Source organism: Sinohyriopsis cumingii, chromosome 17 (genome assembly GCF_028554795.1).
Source record: "Sinohyriopsis cumingii isolate HCF-2022 chromosome 17, ASM2855479v2, whole genome shotgun sequence".
NCBI classification, from domain to species: Eukaryota; Metazoa; Mollusca; class Bivalvia; order Unionida; family Unionidae; genus Sinohyriopsis; species Sinohyriopsis cumingii.
In genome coordinates, this window is record NC_142977.1 from 68,801,548 (window position 1) to 68,825,882 (window position 24,335).

At 34.8% G+C, this 24,335-nt stretch overlaps 2 protein-coding genes across 2 annotated transcripts in view; one reads left to right on the forward strand and one right to left on the reverse strand.

Moving 5' to 3' along the window:
- The window catches only part of LOC149779175 (ankyrin repeat domain-containing protein 45-like), a 27,542-nt gene extending 23,221 nt beyond the window's left edge, over positions 1-4,321 (forward strand). Inside the window, exon 5 of the mRNA XM_089939744.1 lies at positions 3,998-4,321. Within this exon, the coding sequence (XP_089795870.1) occupies positions 3,998-4,023 (26 nt within the window). The 3' untranslated portion in view covers positions 4,024-4,321. The remainder of the gene's footprint in view (positions 1-3,997) is intronic.
- Positions 3,354-24,335, reverse strand: part of LOC149779176 (transient receptor potential cation channel subfamily A member 1-like) — a 57,483-nt gene continuing 36,501 nt past the window's right edge. The window contains exons 4-5 of the mRNA XM_089939742.1: positions 16,034-16,232; positions 3,354-15,221 (exon numbers count right to left, since the gene is read on the reverse strand). Coding sequence (XP_089795868.1) covers positions 14,906-15,221; positions 16,034-16,232 — 515 coding nt within the window. The 3' untranslated portion in view covers positions 3,354-14,905. The remainder of the gene's footprint in view (positions 15,222-16,033; positions 16,233-24,335) is intronic.

The window sequence follows — 24,335 nt, forward strand, 5'->3', positions numbered from 1 at the left end:
ACAGATTTATCAGTCTACTCAAGAGTCACTGAAATTTTCATTGTGGTAACTGACAGATTTATCAGTCTCATCAAGAGCCATTGAAATTCTCATTGTGGTAACTGACAGATTTATCAGTCTACTCCAGTCTCATATTGAAATTGTCAATGAGGTAATTGACAGATTTATCAGTCTACTCAAGAGTCACTGAAATTCTCATTGTGGTAACTGACAGATTTATCAGTCTCATCAAGAGCCATTGAATTTCTCATTGTGGTAACTGACAGATTTATCAGTCTACTCCAGTCTCATATTGAAATTGTCAATGAGGTAACTGAGATTTATCAGTCTACTCAAGAGTCACTGAAATTCTCATTGTGGTAACTGACAGATTTATCAGTCTCATCAAGAGCCATTGAAATTCTCATTGTGGTAACTGACAGATTTATCAGTCTACTCCAGTCTCATAATGAAATTCTCAATGAGGTAACTGACAGATTTATCAGTCTACTCAAGAGTCACTGAAATTCTCATTGTGGTAACTGACAGATTTATCAGTCTCATCAAGAGCCATTGAAATTCTCATTGTGGTAACTGACAGATTTATTAGTCTACTCTAATCTCACATTGAAATTCTCATTGTGGTAACTGAAAGATTTATCAATCTACTCAAGAGTCATTGAAATTCTCATTGTAGTGACTGACAGATTTATCAGTCTACTCAAGAGCCATTGAAATTCTCATTGTGGTAACTGACAGATTTATCAGTCTACTCAAGAGCCATTGAAATTCTCATTGTAGTGACTGACAGATTTATCAGTCTACTCAAGAGCCATTGAAATTCTCATTGTGGTAACTGACAGATTTATCAGTCTACTCAAGAGTCATTGAAATTCTCATTGTAATAACTTACAGATTTATCAGTCTACTCAAAAGCCATTGAAATTCTCATTGTGGTAACTGAGAGATTTATCAGTTTACTCAAGAGTCATTGAAACTCTCATTGTAATAACTGACAGATTTATCAGTCTACTCAAGAGCCACTGAAATTCTCATTGTGGTAACTGACAGAATTATCAGTCTACTCAAAAGTCATTGAAATTCTCATTGTAATAACTGACAGATTTATCAGTCTACTCAAGAGCCATTGAAATTCTCATTGTGGTAACTGACAGATTTATCAGTCTACTCAAGAGCCATTGAAATTATCATTGTGGTAACTGACAGATTTATCAGTCTACTCAAGAGTCATTGAAATTCTCAATGTAGCAACTGACAGATTTATCAGTCTATTTTAGTCTCACAATGAAATTCTCAATGTAGTAACTGACAGATTTATTCGTCTACTCCAGTCTCACCATTGAAATTCTCAATGTAGCAGCTGACAGATTTATTAGTCTACTCCAGTCTCACCATTGAAATTCTCAATGTAGTAATTGACAGATTTACTAGTCTACTCAAAAGTCACTGAAATTCTCAATGTAGTAACTGACAGATTTATCAGTCTACTCAAGCCTCGTCTTAAAATTCTCAATGTAGTAGCTGACAAATTTATCAGTCTACTCTAGTCTCATCTTTAAATTCTCAATAATAATAGCCAACAAATTTATCAGTCTAATCACACACTGAAATTCTCAATGTAGTAACTGACAGATTTATTACTCTACTTCAGTCTCGTGTTGAAATTCTCAGTGTAGTAACTGACAGATTTATCAGTCTACTCAAGTCTCATCTTAAAATTCTCATTGTAGTAGCTAACAAATTTATCAGTCTACTCTAGTCTTGCAATGAAATTGTCACTGAAGTAAATGACAGATTTATCAGTGTATTCCAGTCTCATATTGAAGTTCTCAATGTAGTAGCTGACAGATTTATCAGTCTACACTAGTCTCACATTTAAATTCTCAATGAAGTAAATTACATTATTTTTTTCAACGAGGCGCTTTGCAATGATGGGAAACTGATACTATTATGCTTTCAACAACAGATGTTTAACAACTGTCCTCATCATTGAGTGACATAAGAATAACTAGTGAGTGAATCACATCTTCAAATGAACAAAAACTTCCGATCTTGCTCACATAAAAGTGTCTCAGCATAAACACATACTCAGTTCAAAACTTTGATCCCTCATAATATTTTTTAAAGATCTACTGCATATTCAGTTTTTAATTTCACCTTTAAATGTGGCCAGTGTATAAAAAAAATTCTATCGTACTTTTCCCGTTATAGTTTAATGTTTTATAAGTTGACATGTTGACCTATTACTCACAAAGAATCTGATTGGTCTACATAAGGCTACAACATTCTTATGCATTCCAAATTCTGACTGACTTAGACCATCGGAACTTTCCAAATCCCTCCAATAGGATTATTTTAATTTACTACTCTTTACTATCACGATAATGATGCTGTAAATCCAATCAGTAGCCAACTGGACTTAGAAATAAAAATGAAACACAGCAGAAGCTCTCACTGATTACTGAGATTTCATGGCAACAGCAAAAAAATTTATTCCAATATATCTGAGTTATACAAAAATATACTTGATTAATAACGAGGTCTTAATGTCTGAGTTAAGTATGTGCTCAAAGCTGAGATGTTTTATGAAAGTAGGACTTGATTGTTTTAATTGGCAAAGATGTCAATCACAAAAGACAAGATAAAGGTAAGACCGTGATTGGTTCTTGTAATGCTGACATCACATGACATTAGGAAAGCAGGTGCCATAACTCAAGAAGTTATTCACTTGGTCGTTTGAATACTTGCATCATGGAAAATAAAAACGTTCCCCATGAAAAAATGCATAGTTCAATATATTTTGGCTCTGCTGAGTTAACGTATTGTTTGAGTACATGCATTTGTTATGACATGTATCGTTTCAATTTGTGAAGTAACGTATTGTCTACAAGATTTGGTACACTTGTTTTTATTGATTTTTAAGGGTATACAAATAAATCTTTGCAAAAATTTTCAAATTTTACCCATTTCTTAAGCACTAAAATCTGCATAGTCTTAAAAGGAAAGTCCATGACCATTTTCAATCTTTATTATTTGATAGATATTAACTTACGGAAATATTTTAGTTCAAACTTTTGAAAATCTATTATGTCCAGAGTGTATTCAGAACTAGCATACTGCAGAGGTAAAATGTATAAATGGTAGGAAAGCATCAGAAGATACCCAAATAGTTCACTGTGTCACAAGGTTCATTTATGTTTACTGCAGTGCAATATATTCTAAGGTAACAAGCATGTTGGAGCGAAACAGTTCATGAAATTGAATATTTAAGCAGTTCATGAAATCAAACAGTTGGAGTGAAACAGTTCGTGAAATCAAACATTTAACCACACTAAACCTCAAGTTATGGTTGCTTTTATTTCTACTGTACCTTTTTGCCAACAACTTGTTTTTTTAATGATTTTCAGCCCGAGTGAAAGTAAATGATTAAATGAAAATTAAAAGCATTGGTTCCTCTATTACTGTCATCTAATAAGGTCACACTGGCAAGTAAATAGTCATGTTTGGCATGGACTTAATGTAATCTTGAGTTTATTCTATTACTGTCACCATTATAAAGGTCACACTAGCAAGTAAATAGTCATGTTTGGTATGGACTTAATGTACTCTTGAGTTTATTCTATTACTGTCACCATTATAAAGGTCACACTAGCAAGTAAATAGTCATGTTTGGTATGGACTTAATGTACTCTTGAGTTTAAGCTCATAGTGGCAGCAATAATACGGTACATTTCAAGTGATTTCGCAGAAATAAAAAAATTCCGCTTCTTTGGAGATTCTAACAAATATGTCTCCTATATACTATACATAATTAAAAAATGAAACATGGACTTTCCTTTTAACAGTACAACATTTTGCATTTGAATAATTAAAGAGGTAAAGTTAAAAACAAATTTTATGGATCGAAGAGTATGAAGAAATAGTGGGAACAATAAATAGACAATATGGTTTACACTAAATTGTATCATTACTATTAATCTGACGTTTTTCCTTACAGCCCCCGAAAGGCCAGAAAAAAAGTAAATAGACTCTCTCCAGCCTAAGGACTGTGTCAGTGTCAAACGTGCAGATGGCAGGAAAAGGCTTAAGCTTAAAAATTCATGTACATGCCAGTAATACATACAAGATGCATGTACATAAATATTGCACTAGACATGTAAATAAAAGATATAAAAATTAAAAAAACGATACATGATGACTTAATAGAATACTGTGATATGAATTTCAAATTAAAAAAAAACATCATTTGACTGCAAGTTGTACAATTACATTACAAATAAATGCACTTACAATTAATAAACTTAAATTGTTCCAGACCATTTGCATATCTTGTACTTTATTTATTGCTGATATATTTCAGATGACCCATGTCTAATTTATCTGTTCAAGCCTAAAAATATAATGTTTCCATTGTCAAGTTTACAGAAAATTGAGGTTGGTCAGTCCAATGAACAGTTTCAGGATTGGGGTGGGGGGGAGTAATCATTACATTATAATTTTTGCAGAGAAACAAGGTCTGATGTACTTCTTCTTAATGTACTTATGATATCCTCTGAAAGAAAGTTTAATATATTCCACAATTTATCAATGGTTTAGCAAACCTATTGAAAACAACAACTTTGTGATTACAATACCAGGATAATGAAAGTTGACTATGACCAGCACACAGCAGACCAGCAGCCATTTTTATTTTGAATCATACTTTATAGTCCAAGTCAAGGAGATCTTTAAAGACAATGCAACAAATGAAAAGCCTATCACTGAATGCTACACTTAACAGAATAATGTCAATTGTCTGGATTGTTTCTTCACACAAACCATGACAATGTCCCCTGAAATGCTCACTTATTACAATATACATGCATCCATGAATCATAAACACAGTTGAATATAATCTCGTCCAGTTATAATTATGTTGGTATTATGAATAATTAAATTATGTATTAAAGAAAAAATAAATGTAATTTGGAGGGGGAGGGAGATAGTGTGCTCAATTGTTACTAAGTGAGTGCCACGCATGGCAACATTTAGTTTGGAAATCCCAAGCTAATTAAGCATAATTAAAGAATTATAATCAACCAAAGACTTTTAATAGTACAAATGTCATAGTTTACTGTCAGTCAATGATCAATGGTGACTTAACAGCTGATAAAGAGTTAATCTCCTATCTGCATAATTAAGAATAGAAACCATGTCATCAAAAATTATTTTGAATTAATGCCCTTCCACAAACACCACACATAAAATAACACCCATGTTATCATTCCATCATGGATGGTAAGAGTAGATCTCTGGTAGGTGTGAAGCACAAATGTGAAAACTTATCATTAATTTTAGCACTGAATTAGATTTTCAAAAATTTTTTATTATTTCTACTATTATTTCTACTTATGCTGAATGTCTAAAAAGCAGCAACTTCTACTGATATTATTATAATCAAATGTCAATTTCTTATTTCTACTTTTTCTGCACTTAAACATGTTGAATGTGTAAAAATAAACTTAATTTTTTACCGATATTAATACAATTAAATGTCAATCTCTACCAATATTAATAACAATCAAACATCAATTTCTACCAATATTAATAAAATCAAATGTCAATTTCTACCAATATTAATAGAATCAAATGTAAATTCATACCAATAATAATAGAATCAAATGTCAATTCCTACTGATATTAATAAAATCAAATGTCAATTTCTACCAGTATTAATACAATCAAATGCAAACTTATTGGATGCATTTAATTCAAATATTTCCATTTACAGTTCTACTTTCTGACAAAAATCAGATCCTCTGGACAAGCAATTATCCAGGCAAAATCCATGTCCCCAATGAGTCTAGATAATTGAAATTTTACAGTTGCATCAACTGAAACCAATGAATTAGACTAAATCCAGTCTGGTCAAAATATTCAGAAACCAAATGCTGAGTGTTCACAATATTTAGAAAATGACAAAAGTATGCCATTTTGACATCATAATGCTCCTTGTGATGAAATACCCAAAATGGCTACCAATCACTCAATCACACATACGATATCAATTTGGAAAAATCTCACATAATTTTTAGACCATCTCACTTCCTGAAATCAGTTTCTCAAAGAATATGAAAACTGTTATGGCAACATGTTTTCCTTCTAATGTTCTGAACCAAGAGGATCATAATACAGCATTCCCTCACTACAGCACCCTTCATTATAACACCATTCCTGGTCATGGATCCCATTTCAATGAGTTATACTAAAATTATAGATACAATGAACTTTGTTATAAGGTGGACACACTTTAAGGCAGTATTCTCCATGGTTCCAATGGATACCATTATACAGCTCTCGCTCATTATAATGTACATAACTGCAACACAATCTGGACCCATGAACAAAATTAAACCATTGCATCTGTATTGGTTTCTAACAGGCAGTACTATTTTTAGACATGTCTCATGCATTATGAAACAGTGCAGTATGGATAAATACTGCACGATTCTGACAATGTAAAATTAATGGAGAAAAAAATGAGCATGTAATAATATGAGTTTATTTCCTCATTGTAACATAATATTCTGACAACATTCTGTCAAAATAGGTAAACAATAGTTCAGTGCATATTCACAGCACTTACTATATCATGGTTCTGTACATAGCACTGTTCTCACTACATCATAGTTCTGTACATTACAAGGCTGGCATTTATGGACCCCAACTACTGAATTGTAACAAGAGAGTGCTTTAAAGAGTGCATTCTGCATGGATAACACATATACCATAACATGCAGGTTTGAGTAACTCAAACTGTATGTGGAACACATGAAGTCTCATTTCAATCCAGATTGTATGCATTTTCCATGCAACCTTAAGTTACCAATATAAATTCAAGCCAAAGGACATTTTATACGCATTTCACACTGTGAAAAAAATCAGGATATCATGAAATTAAGAAAAAGGTCACAAAATATTTTGTGAAATCTTTGTCTGGTACTCTGATAGTATCAGAATTATGCATAATGTTTTCTAAAATATGTGTGTGTGATTTAGATTTTTAATGTAGCTTTAACAATTTTACAGTCATATCACTATGATGTCTGCAGTGTGGCAGTTTAAAGTGATGTCTAGCACTGGGGCATCGTGCCACACACAAGATGAATGATGTCCACCCAGTCACATTATCCTGACACCAGGCCGACCATTCCTAACACTAACCTCTTAATGCTGAGTGCCTAGTGAGGCGGATGTTAGTACCATTTTTAGAAGTCTTTGGTATGACTTGGTAAGGGTTCGAACCCACAAACTTCTGCATCCGGGGTGGATGCTTTAACCACTAGGCCAACAGATCAGTTCTAAAATATGTAAGAAAAGAATAACATCTTGAAATTTGATAACCATCAGTAACATTCTAAAGGCCTCAAATATAAGATTATCACCAACGTGAAAAAGTAAACAGAGTTGGGTTTTTTTGTAAGGTTTAACACCATTTTTCATCACAAGATAGGCTATACAATGCGGCCAGTATAACTGGTAGAGGGAGAACCCTGGAAAACTCCAGGAAGAACCACCAATCCACGAGAAGCTACTGGGAGGCTTTCTCATGTACCCATGTTAGCCGAGCCTAAGAATGAAACCCACGCAGTCAGAGGTGAGATGGCAGTGAATTAAATGGTGAAAGCTTTAGACCTCTTGGCCACTCAGGGCCCCAAAAGTAACCAGAAAAGCAGATGGGATCTAACCTACAGGCACAGAAAAATCAAATTCCAATATTGTTTAAAACAACTATATATTCACAGTAAAATTTGCAAAACATGTGATTTATCCAAACCATTAAAAATGACAAAAGTGAAGTGCTGTGCAGCTCAGTTTGAAGAAAACTTCCCTTGTAGGTCCCTACAATAAAACCTGTCCTACTAAGATTTCCACTGATCAGTGAATAAAATGAAAATGGTTTTAAGTTTGACACTTGCTTAATTTTTCTCCAGTAATTATTTTCAGCAAATTGGCTACCTAGGTTTTTTTAATACAGTATTTAACATTCCACATTGCACAGGCTGGTCCTGTTAATTGTTAAAAAAAGTAGTTGTCTGTGACCATATGCTTTGAGAATAAAAGTTTAATCTTCAGGGATGTGAGGATAACAAATGTTGTTTTAATATCACAATTTTACTCACTGATGATAAATGTTGTCTTTAGCTTGTTTTAGAACAATGTCTTAAATCTTTGAATGTTTAACACATGGTGCATGTTTTAATTCTATCATGTGCATTTTGGGCATCAACTAGGCATCATTTACCCCAATATTTGACTTGCTGTGTAAATAGTATTTTAAATGCACTAGTGAAGTGCACGAAAATGCCCTCTTCATAAAAAGAGTGCCTGTAGAAGAGACTTGACCAAGCTTAAAATGCCCTGACAGGCAACCAACACCCTGCCATAAGAGGCAAACAGCATCTTGACCTTAAAGGCAACCAATGCCCTTACCTGAAAGTGCCCTGCCCTGACAACTGGTCTTGAATCAATAATTTTGATGCAGTGGATATTTATGACTATGTTACAATCATTAACATATTAAAATCCTCAAATAATATTTTTCCTTTACTAACAAATTTTAGATTATTCTGCGAGAAAAATGATCCAAAAATTGTATCTACTGTGATATTATGTTACATAAAGCATGGTGACATCACAATGGTAGCAAATTACCATATATTTTAGAATTTACTATTGCTATTTTACGGCTGCAAAATCTTAAATCTGGTCTATCATAAATAATGCAGGTCAAATTAATGGTCATAGTAGAATAAAAACACAGCAGTGGACTGTTTGGTTATTTGCTGATACAGGAATAAATCAAGAATGAAACTCAGTATCATATTACTTGCAATCATGTGTCATAAATTTTTACAAGACCAAAGCATAGTCTTCAGATACACTATAATCTGAATATACCTCCACCTTTGTTTGTACACCCCTACTGATTTAAAAAACAATAATCTGAATATACCTCCCCATTTGTTTGTACACCCCTACTGATTTAAAAACCATTAATCTGAACATACCTCCTCCTTTGTTTGTACACCAATACTGATTTAAAAAACAATAATCTGAATATACCTCCCCATTTGTTTGTACATCCCTAATGATTTAAAAAACATTAATCTGAATATACCTCCCCATTTGTTTGTGCACCCCATCTGATTTAAAAAACAATAATCTGAATATACCTCCCCATTTGTTTGTACACCCCATCTGATTTAAAAAACAATAATCTGAATATACCTCCCCATTTGTTTGTACACCCCATCTGATTTAAAAAACAATAATCTGAACATACCTCCCCATTTGTTTGTACACCCCATCTGATTTAAAAAACAATAATCTGAATATACCTCCCCATTTGTTTGTACACCCCATCTGATTTAAAAAAACATTAATCTGAATATACCTCCCGATTTGTTTGTACACCCCTACTGATTTAAAAAACAATAATCTGAATATACCTCCCCATTTGTTTGTACACCAATACTGATTTAAAAAACAATAATCTGAATATACCTCCCCATTTGTTTGTACACCCCTACTGATTTAAAAAACAACAATCTGAATATACCTCCCCATTTGTTTGTACACCCCATCTGATTTAAAAAACAATAATCTGAATATACCTCCCCATTTGTTTGTACACCCCATCTGATTTAAAAAACATTAATCTGAATATACCTCCCCATTTGTTTGTACACCCCTACTGATTTAAAAAACAATAATCTGAATATACCTCCCCATTTGTTTGTACACCCCTACTGATTTAAAAAACAATAATCTGAATATACCTCCCCATTTGTTTGTACACCCCATCTGATTTAAAAAACATTAATCTGAATATACCTCCCCATTTGTTTGTACACCCCTACTGATTTAAAAAACATTAATCTGAATATACCTCCCCATTTGTTTGTACACCCCATCTGATTTAAAAAACAATAATCTGAATATACCTCCCCATTTGTTTGTACACCCCATCTGATTTAAAAAACAATAATCTGAATATACCTCCCCATTTGTTTGTACACCCCATCTGATTTAAAAAACATTAATCTGAATATACCTCCCCATTTGTTTGTACACCCCTACTGATTTAAAAAACATTAATCTGAACATACCTCCTCCTTTGTTTGTACACCAATACTGATTTAAAAAACATTAACCTGAATATACCTCCCCATTTGTTTGTACACCCCTACTGATTTAAAAAACATTAATCTGAATATACCTCCCCATTTGTTTGTACACCCCTACCGATTTAAAAAACATTAATCTGAATATACCTCCCCATTTGTTTGTACCCCCCTACTGATTTAAAAAACAAAAAGCACAAATGAGACAAAAGATACACAGAACATAGTTCACTTATGGATTTATAATTTCAAACTGATTATGACCCTAACACTGTTATCATCTGCGTGTTTCATTCCAAACGAAAGTTTTCAGTCTAAAAGACAACCCTGTTTGCCAATCATTTCCAATCCCTGGACAAGTACATTTTCAATGAAGGGGTGTATACATGACTGCACATGTACATTTAAGGAAAAATAATATGTCGTCTGCTTCTGATATCTACAATGTAGAATCAAGCAAAGGAACAGAATAACAACTACAAATCTGCCTTTCATGCAGGTTGAACAAGTTATGTAATTTCTATGTACATGTGTGCAAAGGGATATAACTCTAAACTCTCAACATTATGGTAATTTAAGGAATTATCTGGCAGTTATCGAATAGGATGAACTACGTCACTATGTTGTCTGAGGAAATCAACTCGACCATAGCGTATGCAACATGGCACCATTTGAGTATGGAAAGTCCATTAAGCATGAAAGGCGCAGAGAATAACAGTGTTGAGGCCACTCTTGTCACATTCAGGTTAGAAATTATAAATCAATTATAAATCAATGAGTGAATGGGCTAAGTTGTGCATTTTTTATCACACTAAAGATTTTCATTATTGAAATCAGAAGAGAGGCACAAACAAACGGGGAGGTATACTCAGACTATAGAACTGACATAAAAAGAGCCTCTCAACCAAACAGTGAGGGCCAAAATACAAAACCAAATGAAGGAGTCTGCATGTATTAGTTTGTACAAGGACTCTGTCTCATAAGTATGACACATATTTACCAAGACATTGTAAGGATCATTTACACTGGTTCCAACTGCATCATGTGACATAGACAACTAGTTTAGTTTTTAGCTCATATCACCAGAAAGGAACTACATATGTACTCATGTGTCCTTGTATGCTTTGATCATATGTGTAAATAATGGTCAAAATAAATTTCCCTTAACTACAGCCATTCATGCAATATGTAACCAATTTTCAAATTTCATGAATTCTCTAACATATTAGATTCAATTAAAATATTACAATACTAAGGACAATTTTGTTTCCCTTTACAATTTTCCAAAACTTGTACTTGCTAAATTTGTTCATTTACAGCATGTTAAAAATAAACAGATGATCAAATTATATATTTCTTGCAACATCCATTATAACTATTATATATTAAGCAATGAAGAAATTTTTTTGACTTTTGCAGTCCTGGAATAAAATCTTGTAAATAAATCTCATCAAAATTTATAAACCACAGAAATATAAATATGGCCTGAATTTCTGTACATGTCATACTTCTCTACTGACAATTTTCAAAATGTAGTAGCCAATCACACTCATTACAGAGAGAGCAGGAAGTGTCCTTGTTTCTACCTTCAGCCTAAAGTTCATGACAGGGAGTGCAGGGAATGTTCTGGTTTCTAATCTCAGCCTACAGTTCATGACAGGGAGGGCAGGGAGTGTCCTTGTTTCTGATCTCAGCCAAAAGCTCATGACAGAAAGGGCAGAGAGGTCTTTGTGTCTAATCTCAGCCTAAAGTTTATGACAGAAAGGGCAGGGAGTTTCCTTCTTTCCTCAGCCTAAAGTTCATGACAGAGAGGGCACAGAGGTCTCTGTTTTTAATCTCAGCATAAAGCTCATGACAGAAAGGATGGGATGTGTTCTTGTTGCTAATTTCAGCCTAAAGCTTAGATTACAGTACACTGTTTCATTATTTATTTTCTAATGTAATAAAATGGCATATCAACTAGATGGCATATCTACATAAACATTTTGAGTTCTTTCCACAGTGTGTGGTGTAGTCATAATAGTTTAGTATTAAAAAAATTTAATATTACTGGTAAAAAGTACAACTGGCTGTCACTGCTAAATAGAAACCTCACATACTGCAACTGCTGAAACATAAGTCTCAAAAGTTAAAACCTCTATTCTGGAAAAAATCACTACATTCTACATCCATCAAAATATGTCACTATTATTCCATTGTGTGATGTCAAAAGGGAAATGTTTTCCTATAGTGTTGGCTAGTGGGGTATAATGGTGCCCTTACCTTGTGCACTACACTCAACCAGACAATGCTGTAACATATATAATGCCTTCATCTTAGTCACTATGTGTCACCAGACAATAATGAAAGAGGTTTAGTCCCTTGGGCACTCCAATAAACCAGACAACACAAGATGTATAGTATCATGGGCACTACACTCCACCAGACAATACTGTAGGAGTTATAGTGCCTTCGGCAATAATTCCACCAAACAACACTGTAGGAGGCATAGTACCTTGGGCACTAAACTTCATGACACAACATTAGGATCTCCATCAGACAACACTTCAGGAAGTACAGTACCTTGGGTATTACACTCCGTCAGACAACACTGTAGAAGGTATAGTGCCTTGGGTATTACACCACACCAGACAACACTAGGAGGTATAGTGCCATGGGTATTACACCACACCAGACAACACTGTAGATTTTTTGTTGTTGTTGTGGGGTTTAATGCCATATTTCAGCACATGATAGGCTAGACAACACTGTAGAAGGTATAGTGCCTTGGGTATTACACCACACCAGACAACACTGTAGGAGGTATAGTGCCTTGGGTATTACACCACACCAGACAACACTGTAGGAGGTATAGTGATTCGGCCATTACACTCCATCAGACAACACTGTAGAAGGTAGAGTACCTTGGGTATTACACTCCACCAGGCAACACTGCAGAAGGTATAGTGCCTTGGGTATTACACCACACCAGACAACAATGTAGAAGGTATAGTGCTTTGGCCATTACACTCCACCAGACAACACTATAGAAGGTGTAATTACTGTTGCCAGGTACAGTATTCCATGGTTGAGATCAATGTGTAGTATTCTACAATAAGTAGGCCTGGGCCACAATCAAAGCAGAAAAATGACTATGTCTTGCTCACCACTATCATCAGCTCTACAATAAATCCCTTTAGTTAGCCAATCAGAACTTGAAAGCTTATCATGGAATGTACTAAACTGTATTTAAATCAAATACTGACTTACAGCAAAATCCTCTACATAATTTTAATTTTTCTACAGTACAAATTCATCAAAAGTCACAGTGGAAACTTTTATTATCTAAATTCTGATTATCTGTAAATTTCAATAATTAGAACAAGAAGTGTTACCCATGTATGAATATTATTATTTTTACAAAATCTGACATGTTCCATTTTAGGCATCCAATTCCAAGAAAATCATTTTATATGCTGATGAAACATGTTTGTTAAGAATCTGAATGCTCCTTTTTTCAAAAGGAATTGTAAATAGCATAAATCACAATTTTTATAATTAAAACATATTTTTAAAATTAAAACGTAACAGGTATCACATACTGTAAATTAGCTGGGACATTGAATTTGAAACAAGAGTCCCTCAAAGTGGCAGATGCTCTAATAGGTAAAAAGAATTTCCAGGAATTTGATATCTCTAATGGGTAAATAGAATTTCCAGGATTTCAATATATGACATTTTTTAACTTTCAGCCGCTGACCATTGAAACCATCTCTTATATTCTTCAATGATAAAAAGATTTAAAAATTTGTTGCTGTTTGGAAAGAAAATGTAACAAAATATTTGACTTGAGAATTTCATTATGTTGATTCAAATTTCTAGGTACTATCCACCATTTTTGATGATAAAATAAGCAATATATCAAGGTACCAATTTTGGTCACAATTTTATTCACGTTAAACAAATAGGGGCCAATGTTCTTGGTATTTGCTAGTTATGACCCCATGTCACAAGTGGTTTCAAATGTTATCAGGATGCAAGTTTATCAAGGGAGTGGTGTAATTAGCACATCACAGTATATCAGTATATTTAGTACATCATTCATTATCAATTACCTTATTTTATGTTGTAAACAAGCTAATGTACAATATTTATAAATGATGCTAACACTTTTTTTAAAAAAAATCATTATCTGGTGCATGTGTGAATAATAACCACATGCTATTTCACAACACAAATAGTTGCCACAACACTTATAAGAGAATCTTAACCCACAATGTCACATGATTCCAAATCTCCATTCATAAAATGTAAACTTTTAAACATATAATCCCTATACAGCGAAACCTACCTAAACCAGGTAGACACTGTAATGTCCAAATATATTAGCTGTTTTATAAAGAGGTGGTCAGTTTGATTAGTATTTAAATAGTCATACTATGACAGAAATATGTGGTCAGTCTGCTGAGAAACTGGATAAAGAGGGCCAGCAGTCAGTGCCAAGGAAGTCAGGTACTGAGAAGCCAGCAGGTTGCAGAAAAAGCTGGGTACAGAGGGAAAGCCAGGTACAAAAGAGCAAGCTGGGTACAGAGGGGCTGGCAGTCTGCCAAGAAAGAAGGGTACAGAGTGGCTGGTGGAGGGAAATTTCGTTGAACATCTATTCTACCATTTCAACCATCAACATAACTGATTATCCAATATCTTCAACATCTAATTTTAACTTGGAATAATCAATATTCCATTTAAATATAAATGTATTATCACAGTTCTAGCATCTTCAGATCCATTTTTAGTCTGGACGGCAGCGGTAACTGATCAATGAGACTGAAAATTTCCTTCCCTTCAGTCAGCGAACATAAAAACTCTCGTATTTGGTCCCGACAAGCTTGAGATAGTAACTTTGGCTTCCGTAAACGCAACTGCATTTCTGCATGAAGTCTATTCTGCTCATCTGTCTTCCCCGGGAGATAAATCCAAGTTTCTTCCCTCAGATCCCATCCAGCTCGGATAAGGAAATCTGCAGCCTCGTAATGGCCATGCCATACCAGTAGGCAAAGTGGTGAATGCCGCACAAATCTAGGGAGAAATTAAACATACATTAATGAAACTATTAGTACAAATTTCTGAAGAAACATCCACCAGATCTACTGGCATTTCTAACTATATAAAATTTGTATCATATATTATAAAACTGTAATGTTCCTAGCATCCTCAGTTTTGGCTATAGAGAGAATCTATTTATTGGCAAGACCAGGCTCCTTATTCTTGAAATTTAGTGTAAGAAACTCAAGCTCACATGCAGACATAATTTTGTTTTGTTTTTGATGGTTTTATAGGCACTTTTAGCACATTATTGGCTACATTATGTCAAGGAAATGGTACTTAAATGCCTTTCCAAAGGATATGTAGAGAAAATTGACCCTGGCTGGCTCAAGCCCATGATAACTGGATTACAAGTCCAACACTCCACCAACTGAGCTGCCATGACTCCCTAAGGTCACAAAAAATGTCACCAGCTTTGGATCTGTGATTACTGTATCATGTGGATACAATGGTTCCACCAAGTGCAATGCCACACCTATGAATAGCAGTAATGTTGCGCTAACATTGGAAATACAAAATTTCTAAGCATAACAGGATACAAATTTCAATATATCTAGCAATATTATACCAAAGTCTGAGTTAAAACATTATCTGATGTAGAAATTATATGACTTTCACAAAAGTGAAACATCACACTCTAATATTGTTGGATCTAATAGAAATGTCATACCCATGTCCTGCCATTCATATAGATGACACTGACCTGAAAATATAACTAAACAAAATATGAAACAAAATTGCAGAGACCCATACTGTGAGTATATATGGCAGTCAAATCTATGTACCTTTCATCTCTTGTCCTTTGAGGAGAAAGGTAGGAGCCTGCTCCAACCAACAGTTTGAGGGCCTTAAGACTGAAGTCTCCCAGTACAGCACGGAATGCACAGGTGTGTAATGGTGTGTAACCATGCTGATCAATCACATTCAGCTCTGCCCCGGCTTCAATCAATGCTGCCAAAGCCTTTACGTGCTTCTCACCAAATCCTGCAAAAAGAACATACATGTTACATCTCATTCGCAAAATCAGGTCACATATTGTCAAAACATTTTAAGCAAGAAATTCAAAGTCTAAAAACTTTGTCACTCTTTACCTCTGATTAGGTTTTAATCAGAATAATAAAACTTTCTGGATTACCTGTTTGCCAGCATTAAACATTTTAATTCCATGGACACACTCCAAGTATCATATCTGATTTGGGGACTTGAATCTTGAGCTCAAATTTCAAAATGTTTTGAGATTAAGCAGGTGTGTTTCCTTTATAAACTTTAACTTATCCAACTTGTTGGGCTATGCAATAATTTTCTGACATCATTTTCTTGAAATATTTGGCCCCATTTCAGAGCCTCTTTATAAATTAAATATACAGCTGCCAAAACATAACCAATTACTGATTACTGCTTTCTATTTCTGGTGCTGTTAATCAATGATTACTGACTGCTATTTCTGGTGCTATTAATCAATGATCTGAACAAAGCATATCTTGATACAATGACAGCAAATTTGCATAACAGTTAAAGATTTCTTGATTTCAGACAATCTTTCTTAATTTTTTGACAATTGGCATATATATCTTCCTTGTTATATTTCTAGCTTTTGATTCATCTTGTGAATTAAAATCATAAAAAGCTGAGCAATGTTCTCATTCTGTGGAACAAAATTATTTTAAATGTAAACAAGTCATGAACAGTTAGCAGTCTTGTCTTCATACTTTATTTTGAAATGCTATGTGAACAACATTATCCAATAAATCAATTATTATCAGTTGTGATTCAACTGATAAATTATCCAATAAATCAATTATTATCAATCGTGATTCAACTGATAATAGTCAATTTAAACTCAGTCCAGTTTCATAAAGAATGAATGAACTGGAGACACATTCATGTAACACAGATGCCCTAACACAGTGTCTGAAATTACCTAAATGCAAACTTAATCAAACTGGGAAGGAATGAAGGAAGGAAGGGAGGGAGGAAGGAGGGAAGGAAGGACAATGGTACTATATATTACAACCATGCTGCCATGATGGAGCATGAATTCTTTTAATATACAGATATCTTAATGTCAGACACAGATTATAACAGCAAAGGTCAAAAGGTCAAGGGACAAAACATTCTGCCATTTATAGACAAGTATTTTTTTTAAAAGATTAGATATGCAAGTAAATTTAAAAAAAGGTCTTTTCACTTTGTCCTTGAACAACAGCTGTATTTGTAAGGAAATGTTTGCTCTGGCACACACACACACACACACACACACACACACATACATATATATATATATATATATATATATATATATATATATATATATATATATATATATATATATATATATATATATATATATAAAACTGTTCTGGTGGCCTATGTGGTTAGAGTGTCCACCTAACATGTGGGAGGTCATCGGTTCAAATTAACTGATTTTTTAAATAAAAATCACAGCTGACAAAGCAGGGAAACTCCCAATAAACTGGAAGCAGCTAGTGTCGATTGATAAGGAATGAAATTCACTTTGTCTTCAGATAGAGGTAAGGCCAAATAGAAACGGTCTTAAGAGTGAGGTCCTGAAAGGAAGCCTCACTCAACTGTTCAAAGTGGGTTGGGTTAATGACCATAAAACATAAGATTCCATCAAGGCATAAGAAAGTGCAAGAATGGCCTGAATGATGCAACTAGCAATTCAGTCCAAAAACTTGTTCTGGCCAAAAGATCACTTGAGACGAAGCAAGCGTGAAGGTGGAGAATATGTGGGCTATTGTGTAGGAGGGACTCTAGTTGTTGCATCACAAGATCCTTCCTGTGAGAAAGAGACAGGGGTCAAGCAATCAACAGGTCAAAGATCAATGAACCATGAGTACTGGGAACAATGGGGTCATACAAATGATCTTTTTGCAGAAATTGAGAAAGCAGTCAGAAGGGTGGAAAGGCATGTACAATCAGTCGATCACACTGGAGTCTGCAGGCATCCACAGCCCATGCTCCTGGATCTGAGACAGGAGAAAGCCTAAAAGGGAAGTCTGTTGTTTAGCCTGGTTGCAAAAAGATCCACCAAAAGTCTTCACCACAGTATGAAAAGGGACTCTGAAAAAGAGCGACGAAGAGTCTATTCTGTGAGAATGGCTCCTCCAATTCTGGACATACTGTCTGAAAATGTTCTTCTTGCCCAGAATGTGGCAAACTCTGATTGGGATGTCCTCCAAGTCTGCCCAGCCGAGGAGGTTCCAAAGAAAAATGGGCTTGTGTGCCTCCTTGATGTAGGAGGATGTAGGAGACATGCTTCAAGTGTTTTTTCAGAAGAGATCATGATACACTGAACCCTTACTCTGTTGATGCGCCCTTGCAACACTGGGTATATCACTTTCATTTCTAGGTTGTTTATGTGGTGGGATGATTCAGACATTGCCCAAAGACCATGCTGAATCATGTTCTAAATGAGTGCCCCAACCAAAACCTGATGCATCAGTGAACAGATATGCATGTTGGTTGGGTGCATGCATGGGGACTCCAATTACATATCTTGCCAGTAGCTTCTCGTGGGTCGGTGGTTCTTCCTGGGTTCTTCCTCAACCATTAATACTGGCCGCCATGCATAGCCTATCATGTGCTGAAAAATGGTGTTAAACCCCACATCAACAACCAACAACCAATCACACATCTGTCCTGATTCATCTACTTATGCAAATCATGATGAAATGCTGGTCATAGATTTGATAGAAAATCTGAAGGTTTCCAAAATGCGAGGAGGAACTGTAGAGGTTGCATATGAAGATATCCTTTTAGAATCAAGTTGGCAGTGGTGGTCAAGGCTCCACAAAAGAACAGGTACAATTTTTTTGCCTCTAACAGAACAAGGATTCAATCTGTATGATCTGGTAGAACTCTACGTTCTGATTTGTGAGGAAACTTATCCCGATGTAAACAAAGTCTTGCAAACAGATATCAACAGTGGAACAGATCCAGATGAAAAGCCTGGACCTGAACATAGTAGATAAGCAAATCTTCAAAATACTAGAGAATTGGTGTTCCCAGCAATCAGAGATAAGCTGCTACTATTCCTATAACTCGCATGTAAACTCTGGGTGAAGAAGAAATTCCAAATGGAATGACCTGGAATTGAAAAACATCCTGGTCTAAGCAAAACAGTGAAAAAATATGGGATGTGTAAAATGGCATCACGAAGTCTCCATCTTAAAAAGTTCTTCCATAAAAAAATATGGTTTACAGGGGAGAGTTGTTGTTGTGGGGTTTAACGTCATTTTTCAGCACACGATATGCTATGCATGGCGGCCAGTATTAATGGTGGAGGAAGAACCCGGGAAAACCCCAGGAAGAACCACCGACCCACGAGAAGCTACTGGCAAACTTTCTCACATACCCGCATTGGCTGAATCCTAGACTCGAACCCACGCAGACAGAGGTGAGATGGCAGTGATCCATAACGGAGAGTGCTTTAGACCACTCTGCCACTCGGGGCCCCTTTAAAGGGGAGAGAATGATTTTAATGTGAATCTTTCCACTTTTTGGGGTAATTAGTAAGATACAGGAATGGAAGGCGGGTGATTGATCATTCAGAACTCTCTTAACTGCCTGTTTCTGTAAAAGCATCATGCACCTTCTCCCTCAGTTTCACCAGATGGGATTGGTGAAGAAAGATGGGTGTCCTGGACAGTGAAGCTAGTTCCCAAAACTGGAATCAGTACACCTTGCTTGCAATTGAAAGAGCCCACCCATCATCTGTGATGCTTGACCAAGATTTGGAAAAGAGGCCTAGCAGAGCACCAATCAGAACATCAGGTAGCAGGATGTGCAGCTGGAGAGGGTCCAAGTCCCTAAGGTTGTCCCCCACCTCCTCCTTTGGGAAATGAAGAGTGGTGTGAAAACTGCCTCTTTCTATTCAAGGTTTGTCAGGAATCTCTGTTTTGCCATTTCTGGAGCTCGATGGATGAAGACGAGGTCTACTTTGAGGTTGTATATTGGACTGGGGATGTGTCTGCTTGAAGAATTTGGCACAAGGTTCATGAAGGCAATTCACTTTCACATGTTTTCTGGCCGACTGCAATGGACACAGATTGTATCTATGTTGATCAGTGAAAAAAGTATAATATGTATATTGAGAAATCAAATATTCTCAATTATTTATTTGTATTCATTTACTATTTGGGCTTTCTCTTCCCATGTGTGCTAGTATCTCAGCAAAAAAGGATAAATATAAATGGAGATAAAAGGTCTCGTTGTAAAATCCTCTATGTATATAAAACCAAGAAGACAGGTACAGCAGCTATTTACTGTAACCCATGATTTTATATCATTATAAGCAGTTTATATCTAGTTCATAACAGAATGACCAAAACAGAAGATTAAACATTCTTAAAGTAAATTAATAGTAATAAACCTGGAATTCTGTGTTTTTCAGTGTAAAACATTAAATCACAAAAGTTTGTGATGCTTTCCTGCCTTTAATGAAACCAGTCTGATCTTCATTTATAAGATGTTTTTCATTGTACAAGCCAAGGTTATTTTACAGTGTACATTCAGCAATGTTACTGGTCTCCAGTTCTTAAGATGCTGCTTTGGTTTGTTACCTTTTGTAATACAACTAATTTTTCTCTCTCTCTCTGCACTGATGAAAGTTCCTCTACACTGCAACCATAGTTTAAGGACACAACAAGGAAATGACATATATCTTCAACAACAACAAAATTAAAACTTCCGAAGTAAAACCATCTGAACCTGGACCTTTATTGTCTACCATTTTTTCAAACATCTTAATGCGTCCTCACAAAATATAGGTCCATCTAATGACAAAACTACAAACTGCAAAGACCCAGGTCTTTCTCCAAGCTATCTAGTTTGGAATATCATGTTCACATTATTAAAAAGTTCATTTAAATTATGAAGTCTACTTTCCTGTATTTATACCGATGCTAAAAATGGTGTTTAGTTTCTTGCAAAATTCCTTTTTGTTTTTTCTGTGACCCATTGTCTCTTATTAACGTAGGCATCATTTTATTAACAGAATATTATTTCACAATGGTGCAGAACTACTTTGTAACCTTTTTCCTTCATCACTCAAAAATGTACCATTACCCATTCCATTTTTTTCCTCTTGTATTTCATCAAGTCTTCCTTTTTCCTGCTCAGTTCTAGTGAATTTTCTAAAGTTTTGAAATCTTTTTCTAATTCCTTAATTGCCTCTACTATTACTGTACTTTTGTTTTAAAGTTCTCCTTTTTCTAGTATGTGGCCAAAGAAATAGTTCAACTCCTTATTTCTAATAGTAATGTTTATTAAAAAAAAGTTATCACAAGTGGTATTTGACATTCATCCTGTGAAATCTCAAGTGTTTTCCGCATAATGTTCTACATCATCATGTACTGTTTAACTTTTTGCATCATCTTTACTGCTATTTTCTTTGAATTCAAAATTATTTATTGAGTAGAATAGCAATATCCCCAGCATTTGATGCATCTGAACAAAAAGAAACATTCACTTCTCCATGTAGAACTACGATATTTCCCCCATGTCTTATATGTTTTATTATATTCTCATTTTTGTCCCCGTTAACTTACATTGTCAGAATTGTTCAGTATTACCTGATACTGAATTCGTGCAACAATAGACATATAGCATTCACATGCATAAAAAACTACTTTCTATTGTAAACAAACAATGGATGGAGACGCCAGCACTTTTTATTTGTACACAAATCATGTACACTTATGTAAGAGGCTCTTTACGTTGTGGTTATTTAAATTTGTTTCTGAATGAACTAAAACAAATGTTTCATGGACTGCCATATACCAGCTGCTATGGCACATTCCACGCTGACACAATGTTATGGATTTAGGCTAGCTACAGTATATAACAGACGCAAGATAAGGTCCTTACAAATAACATACAAGTGACAAGTCATACCCTCTCTTCTTTAGCTGGTGATAAGAATGGCAAAATAAAATATACTTACAGTTTTACATCCTGAATTTCATCAAAATGTATTTTCTTAATTCTGCAAATCTGAATTACATGAGCCATGTCATAGGTTTTCAATCTGGATTACACATTTCGAATTTGTACTGTAATTTCGATGATAAGTGCAATTGCATACTCCTTACTGCACTCAAAATGAAATAAGCATTAAATTCCATAGTGTCTTTTTGATAACTGCAATTAAAAGACTTCATATTTTTCCCACATTATGATTTGAAACATTCAATGACAGAAACAAAAACACATCTGCAGATGTCAACATGCTTCTCCCTAGCTTATTAACTCTCAGGTATTTCATGTGGAATCATCACATACAAATCCAGTCTATAATCACGAAATTTCCTAAAATCGAGAAAAATACCAAAATCTATTCATTCCACATCAAATGGAAAAGTTGTTGCAATGCACATTCATTCACAATATGACTCCAAATTACAATTTTAACAAGACACACCATTTTCTTTCGTAAGTTATGTCGAGCATGCGACTAAGTTCACATTTATCTGGGCGGAGTTATGTGCGCAGTAATAATGTTGATTTGTGTAATGATGAATATGCACTTGTGTATTTAGTTTGGAATGCGGCATACATTCATTTACGTGTTTCTTGTAGTGTATTGTATTTATGTAATTAAACCTTAGGTAGAATTAAAAAAATGAGCATAAAATAAAAAGGTTACTGCATTTGTATTGGAAAATATGAACTCGTTCTGTCGGAAGGATATAATCTCAAAACTCGTTCATATTTTCCCATACAAATGCAGTAACCTATAAATATACACATTTCACCTACTGGCCCCTTCGAGATGGTGTCATACTCAAACAGTGTATCTACTGGTCCTATGGGGTGGTTGTTATTAAACACAAACTTTTAATATACTAGCCCTATGTGATGGCTGTTATCAGGCCCAAATATTTCATATAGTGGCTATTATAAAGGAGTGTTTTATATACTAGCCCATATGAGATGGCTTTTATTATACAGGAATGTTTCATATGCTGGCCCCTATGGGATGGCTGTTATTATACACAGACATTTAATATACTTTCTCCCATGGGATAGCTTTTATTATACACAAACATTTCATATCCTGCCCTCCCCTGCCCCATGTTATGGCTGTTAGTAAACACAAACATTTTATCTACTGGTCCACTGAGATGACTGTTATCAAACACAGACATTTCACCTACTGGCCCCATTAAGACTGGAGTTATCATATACAAACATTTCACCTACTGGCCCCAATGAGATGGTACACAAATATTTAATATACTGGCTCCAATGAGACGGCTGTTATGATACACAAATATTTCATACACTGGCTCCAATGAGACGGCTGTTATGATGCACAAATATTTCATACACTGATCCCAATGGGATGGTTGTCATTATGTACAAACCTTTCAAATGTGTACAACTAAATATGTATACTCTGTATGTAAATATGCCTATGGCCACAAGGAGAATTAGTTTACTGCAACCAATTGCATCACCCTCTTTAAATAGTCATTATTATTAATAGTAGTTGTAGTAGTATTACTGTTGTTGTTGATGTTGTTGTTGGGTTTAACACCATTTTTCAGCACACGATAGGATATATATGGTGGCCAGTATTAATGGTGGAGGAAGAACCTGGGAAAACCCTGGAAAGAACCACTGACCCATGAGAAGTTACTGGCAAGCTTTCTCACATACCTACACTGGTTGAATCTGAGACTTGAACCGGTACAGACAGAGGTGAGATGGCAGTGATCCATAATGGAGAGCGCTTTAGACCACGCGGGGCCCCAGTTGTTGATTTTATTCTTATTATTATTGTTGTTGGTGGTAGTGTTTTTAATATTATTATTATTATTGTTGTTGTTGTTATTATTATTGTTGTTGTTGTTATTAATATTATTTATATTATTATTATTGTTATTATTATTATTAGTAGTATTGTTATACCAGCCACTATGGAATCAATAATGCCAAACATATTTCATTTACAATACAAAAGCAGATGCATTTTGTTTTTCTTCCAGTAAAGTTTGATTTTAGCCTGTATGTGGTTTGTTTTACTCAGATTGTGAAAACTCTACCATATTTATTAAGCAG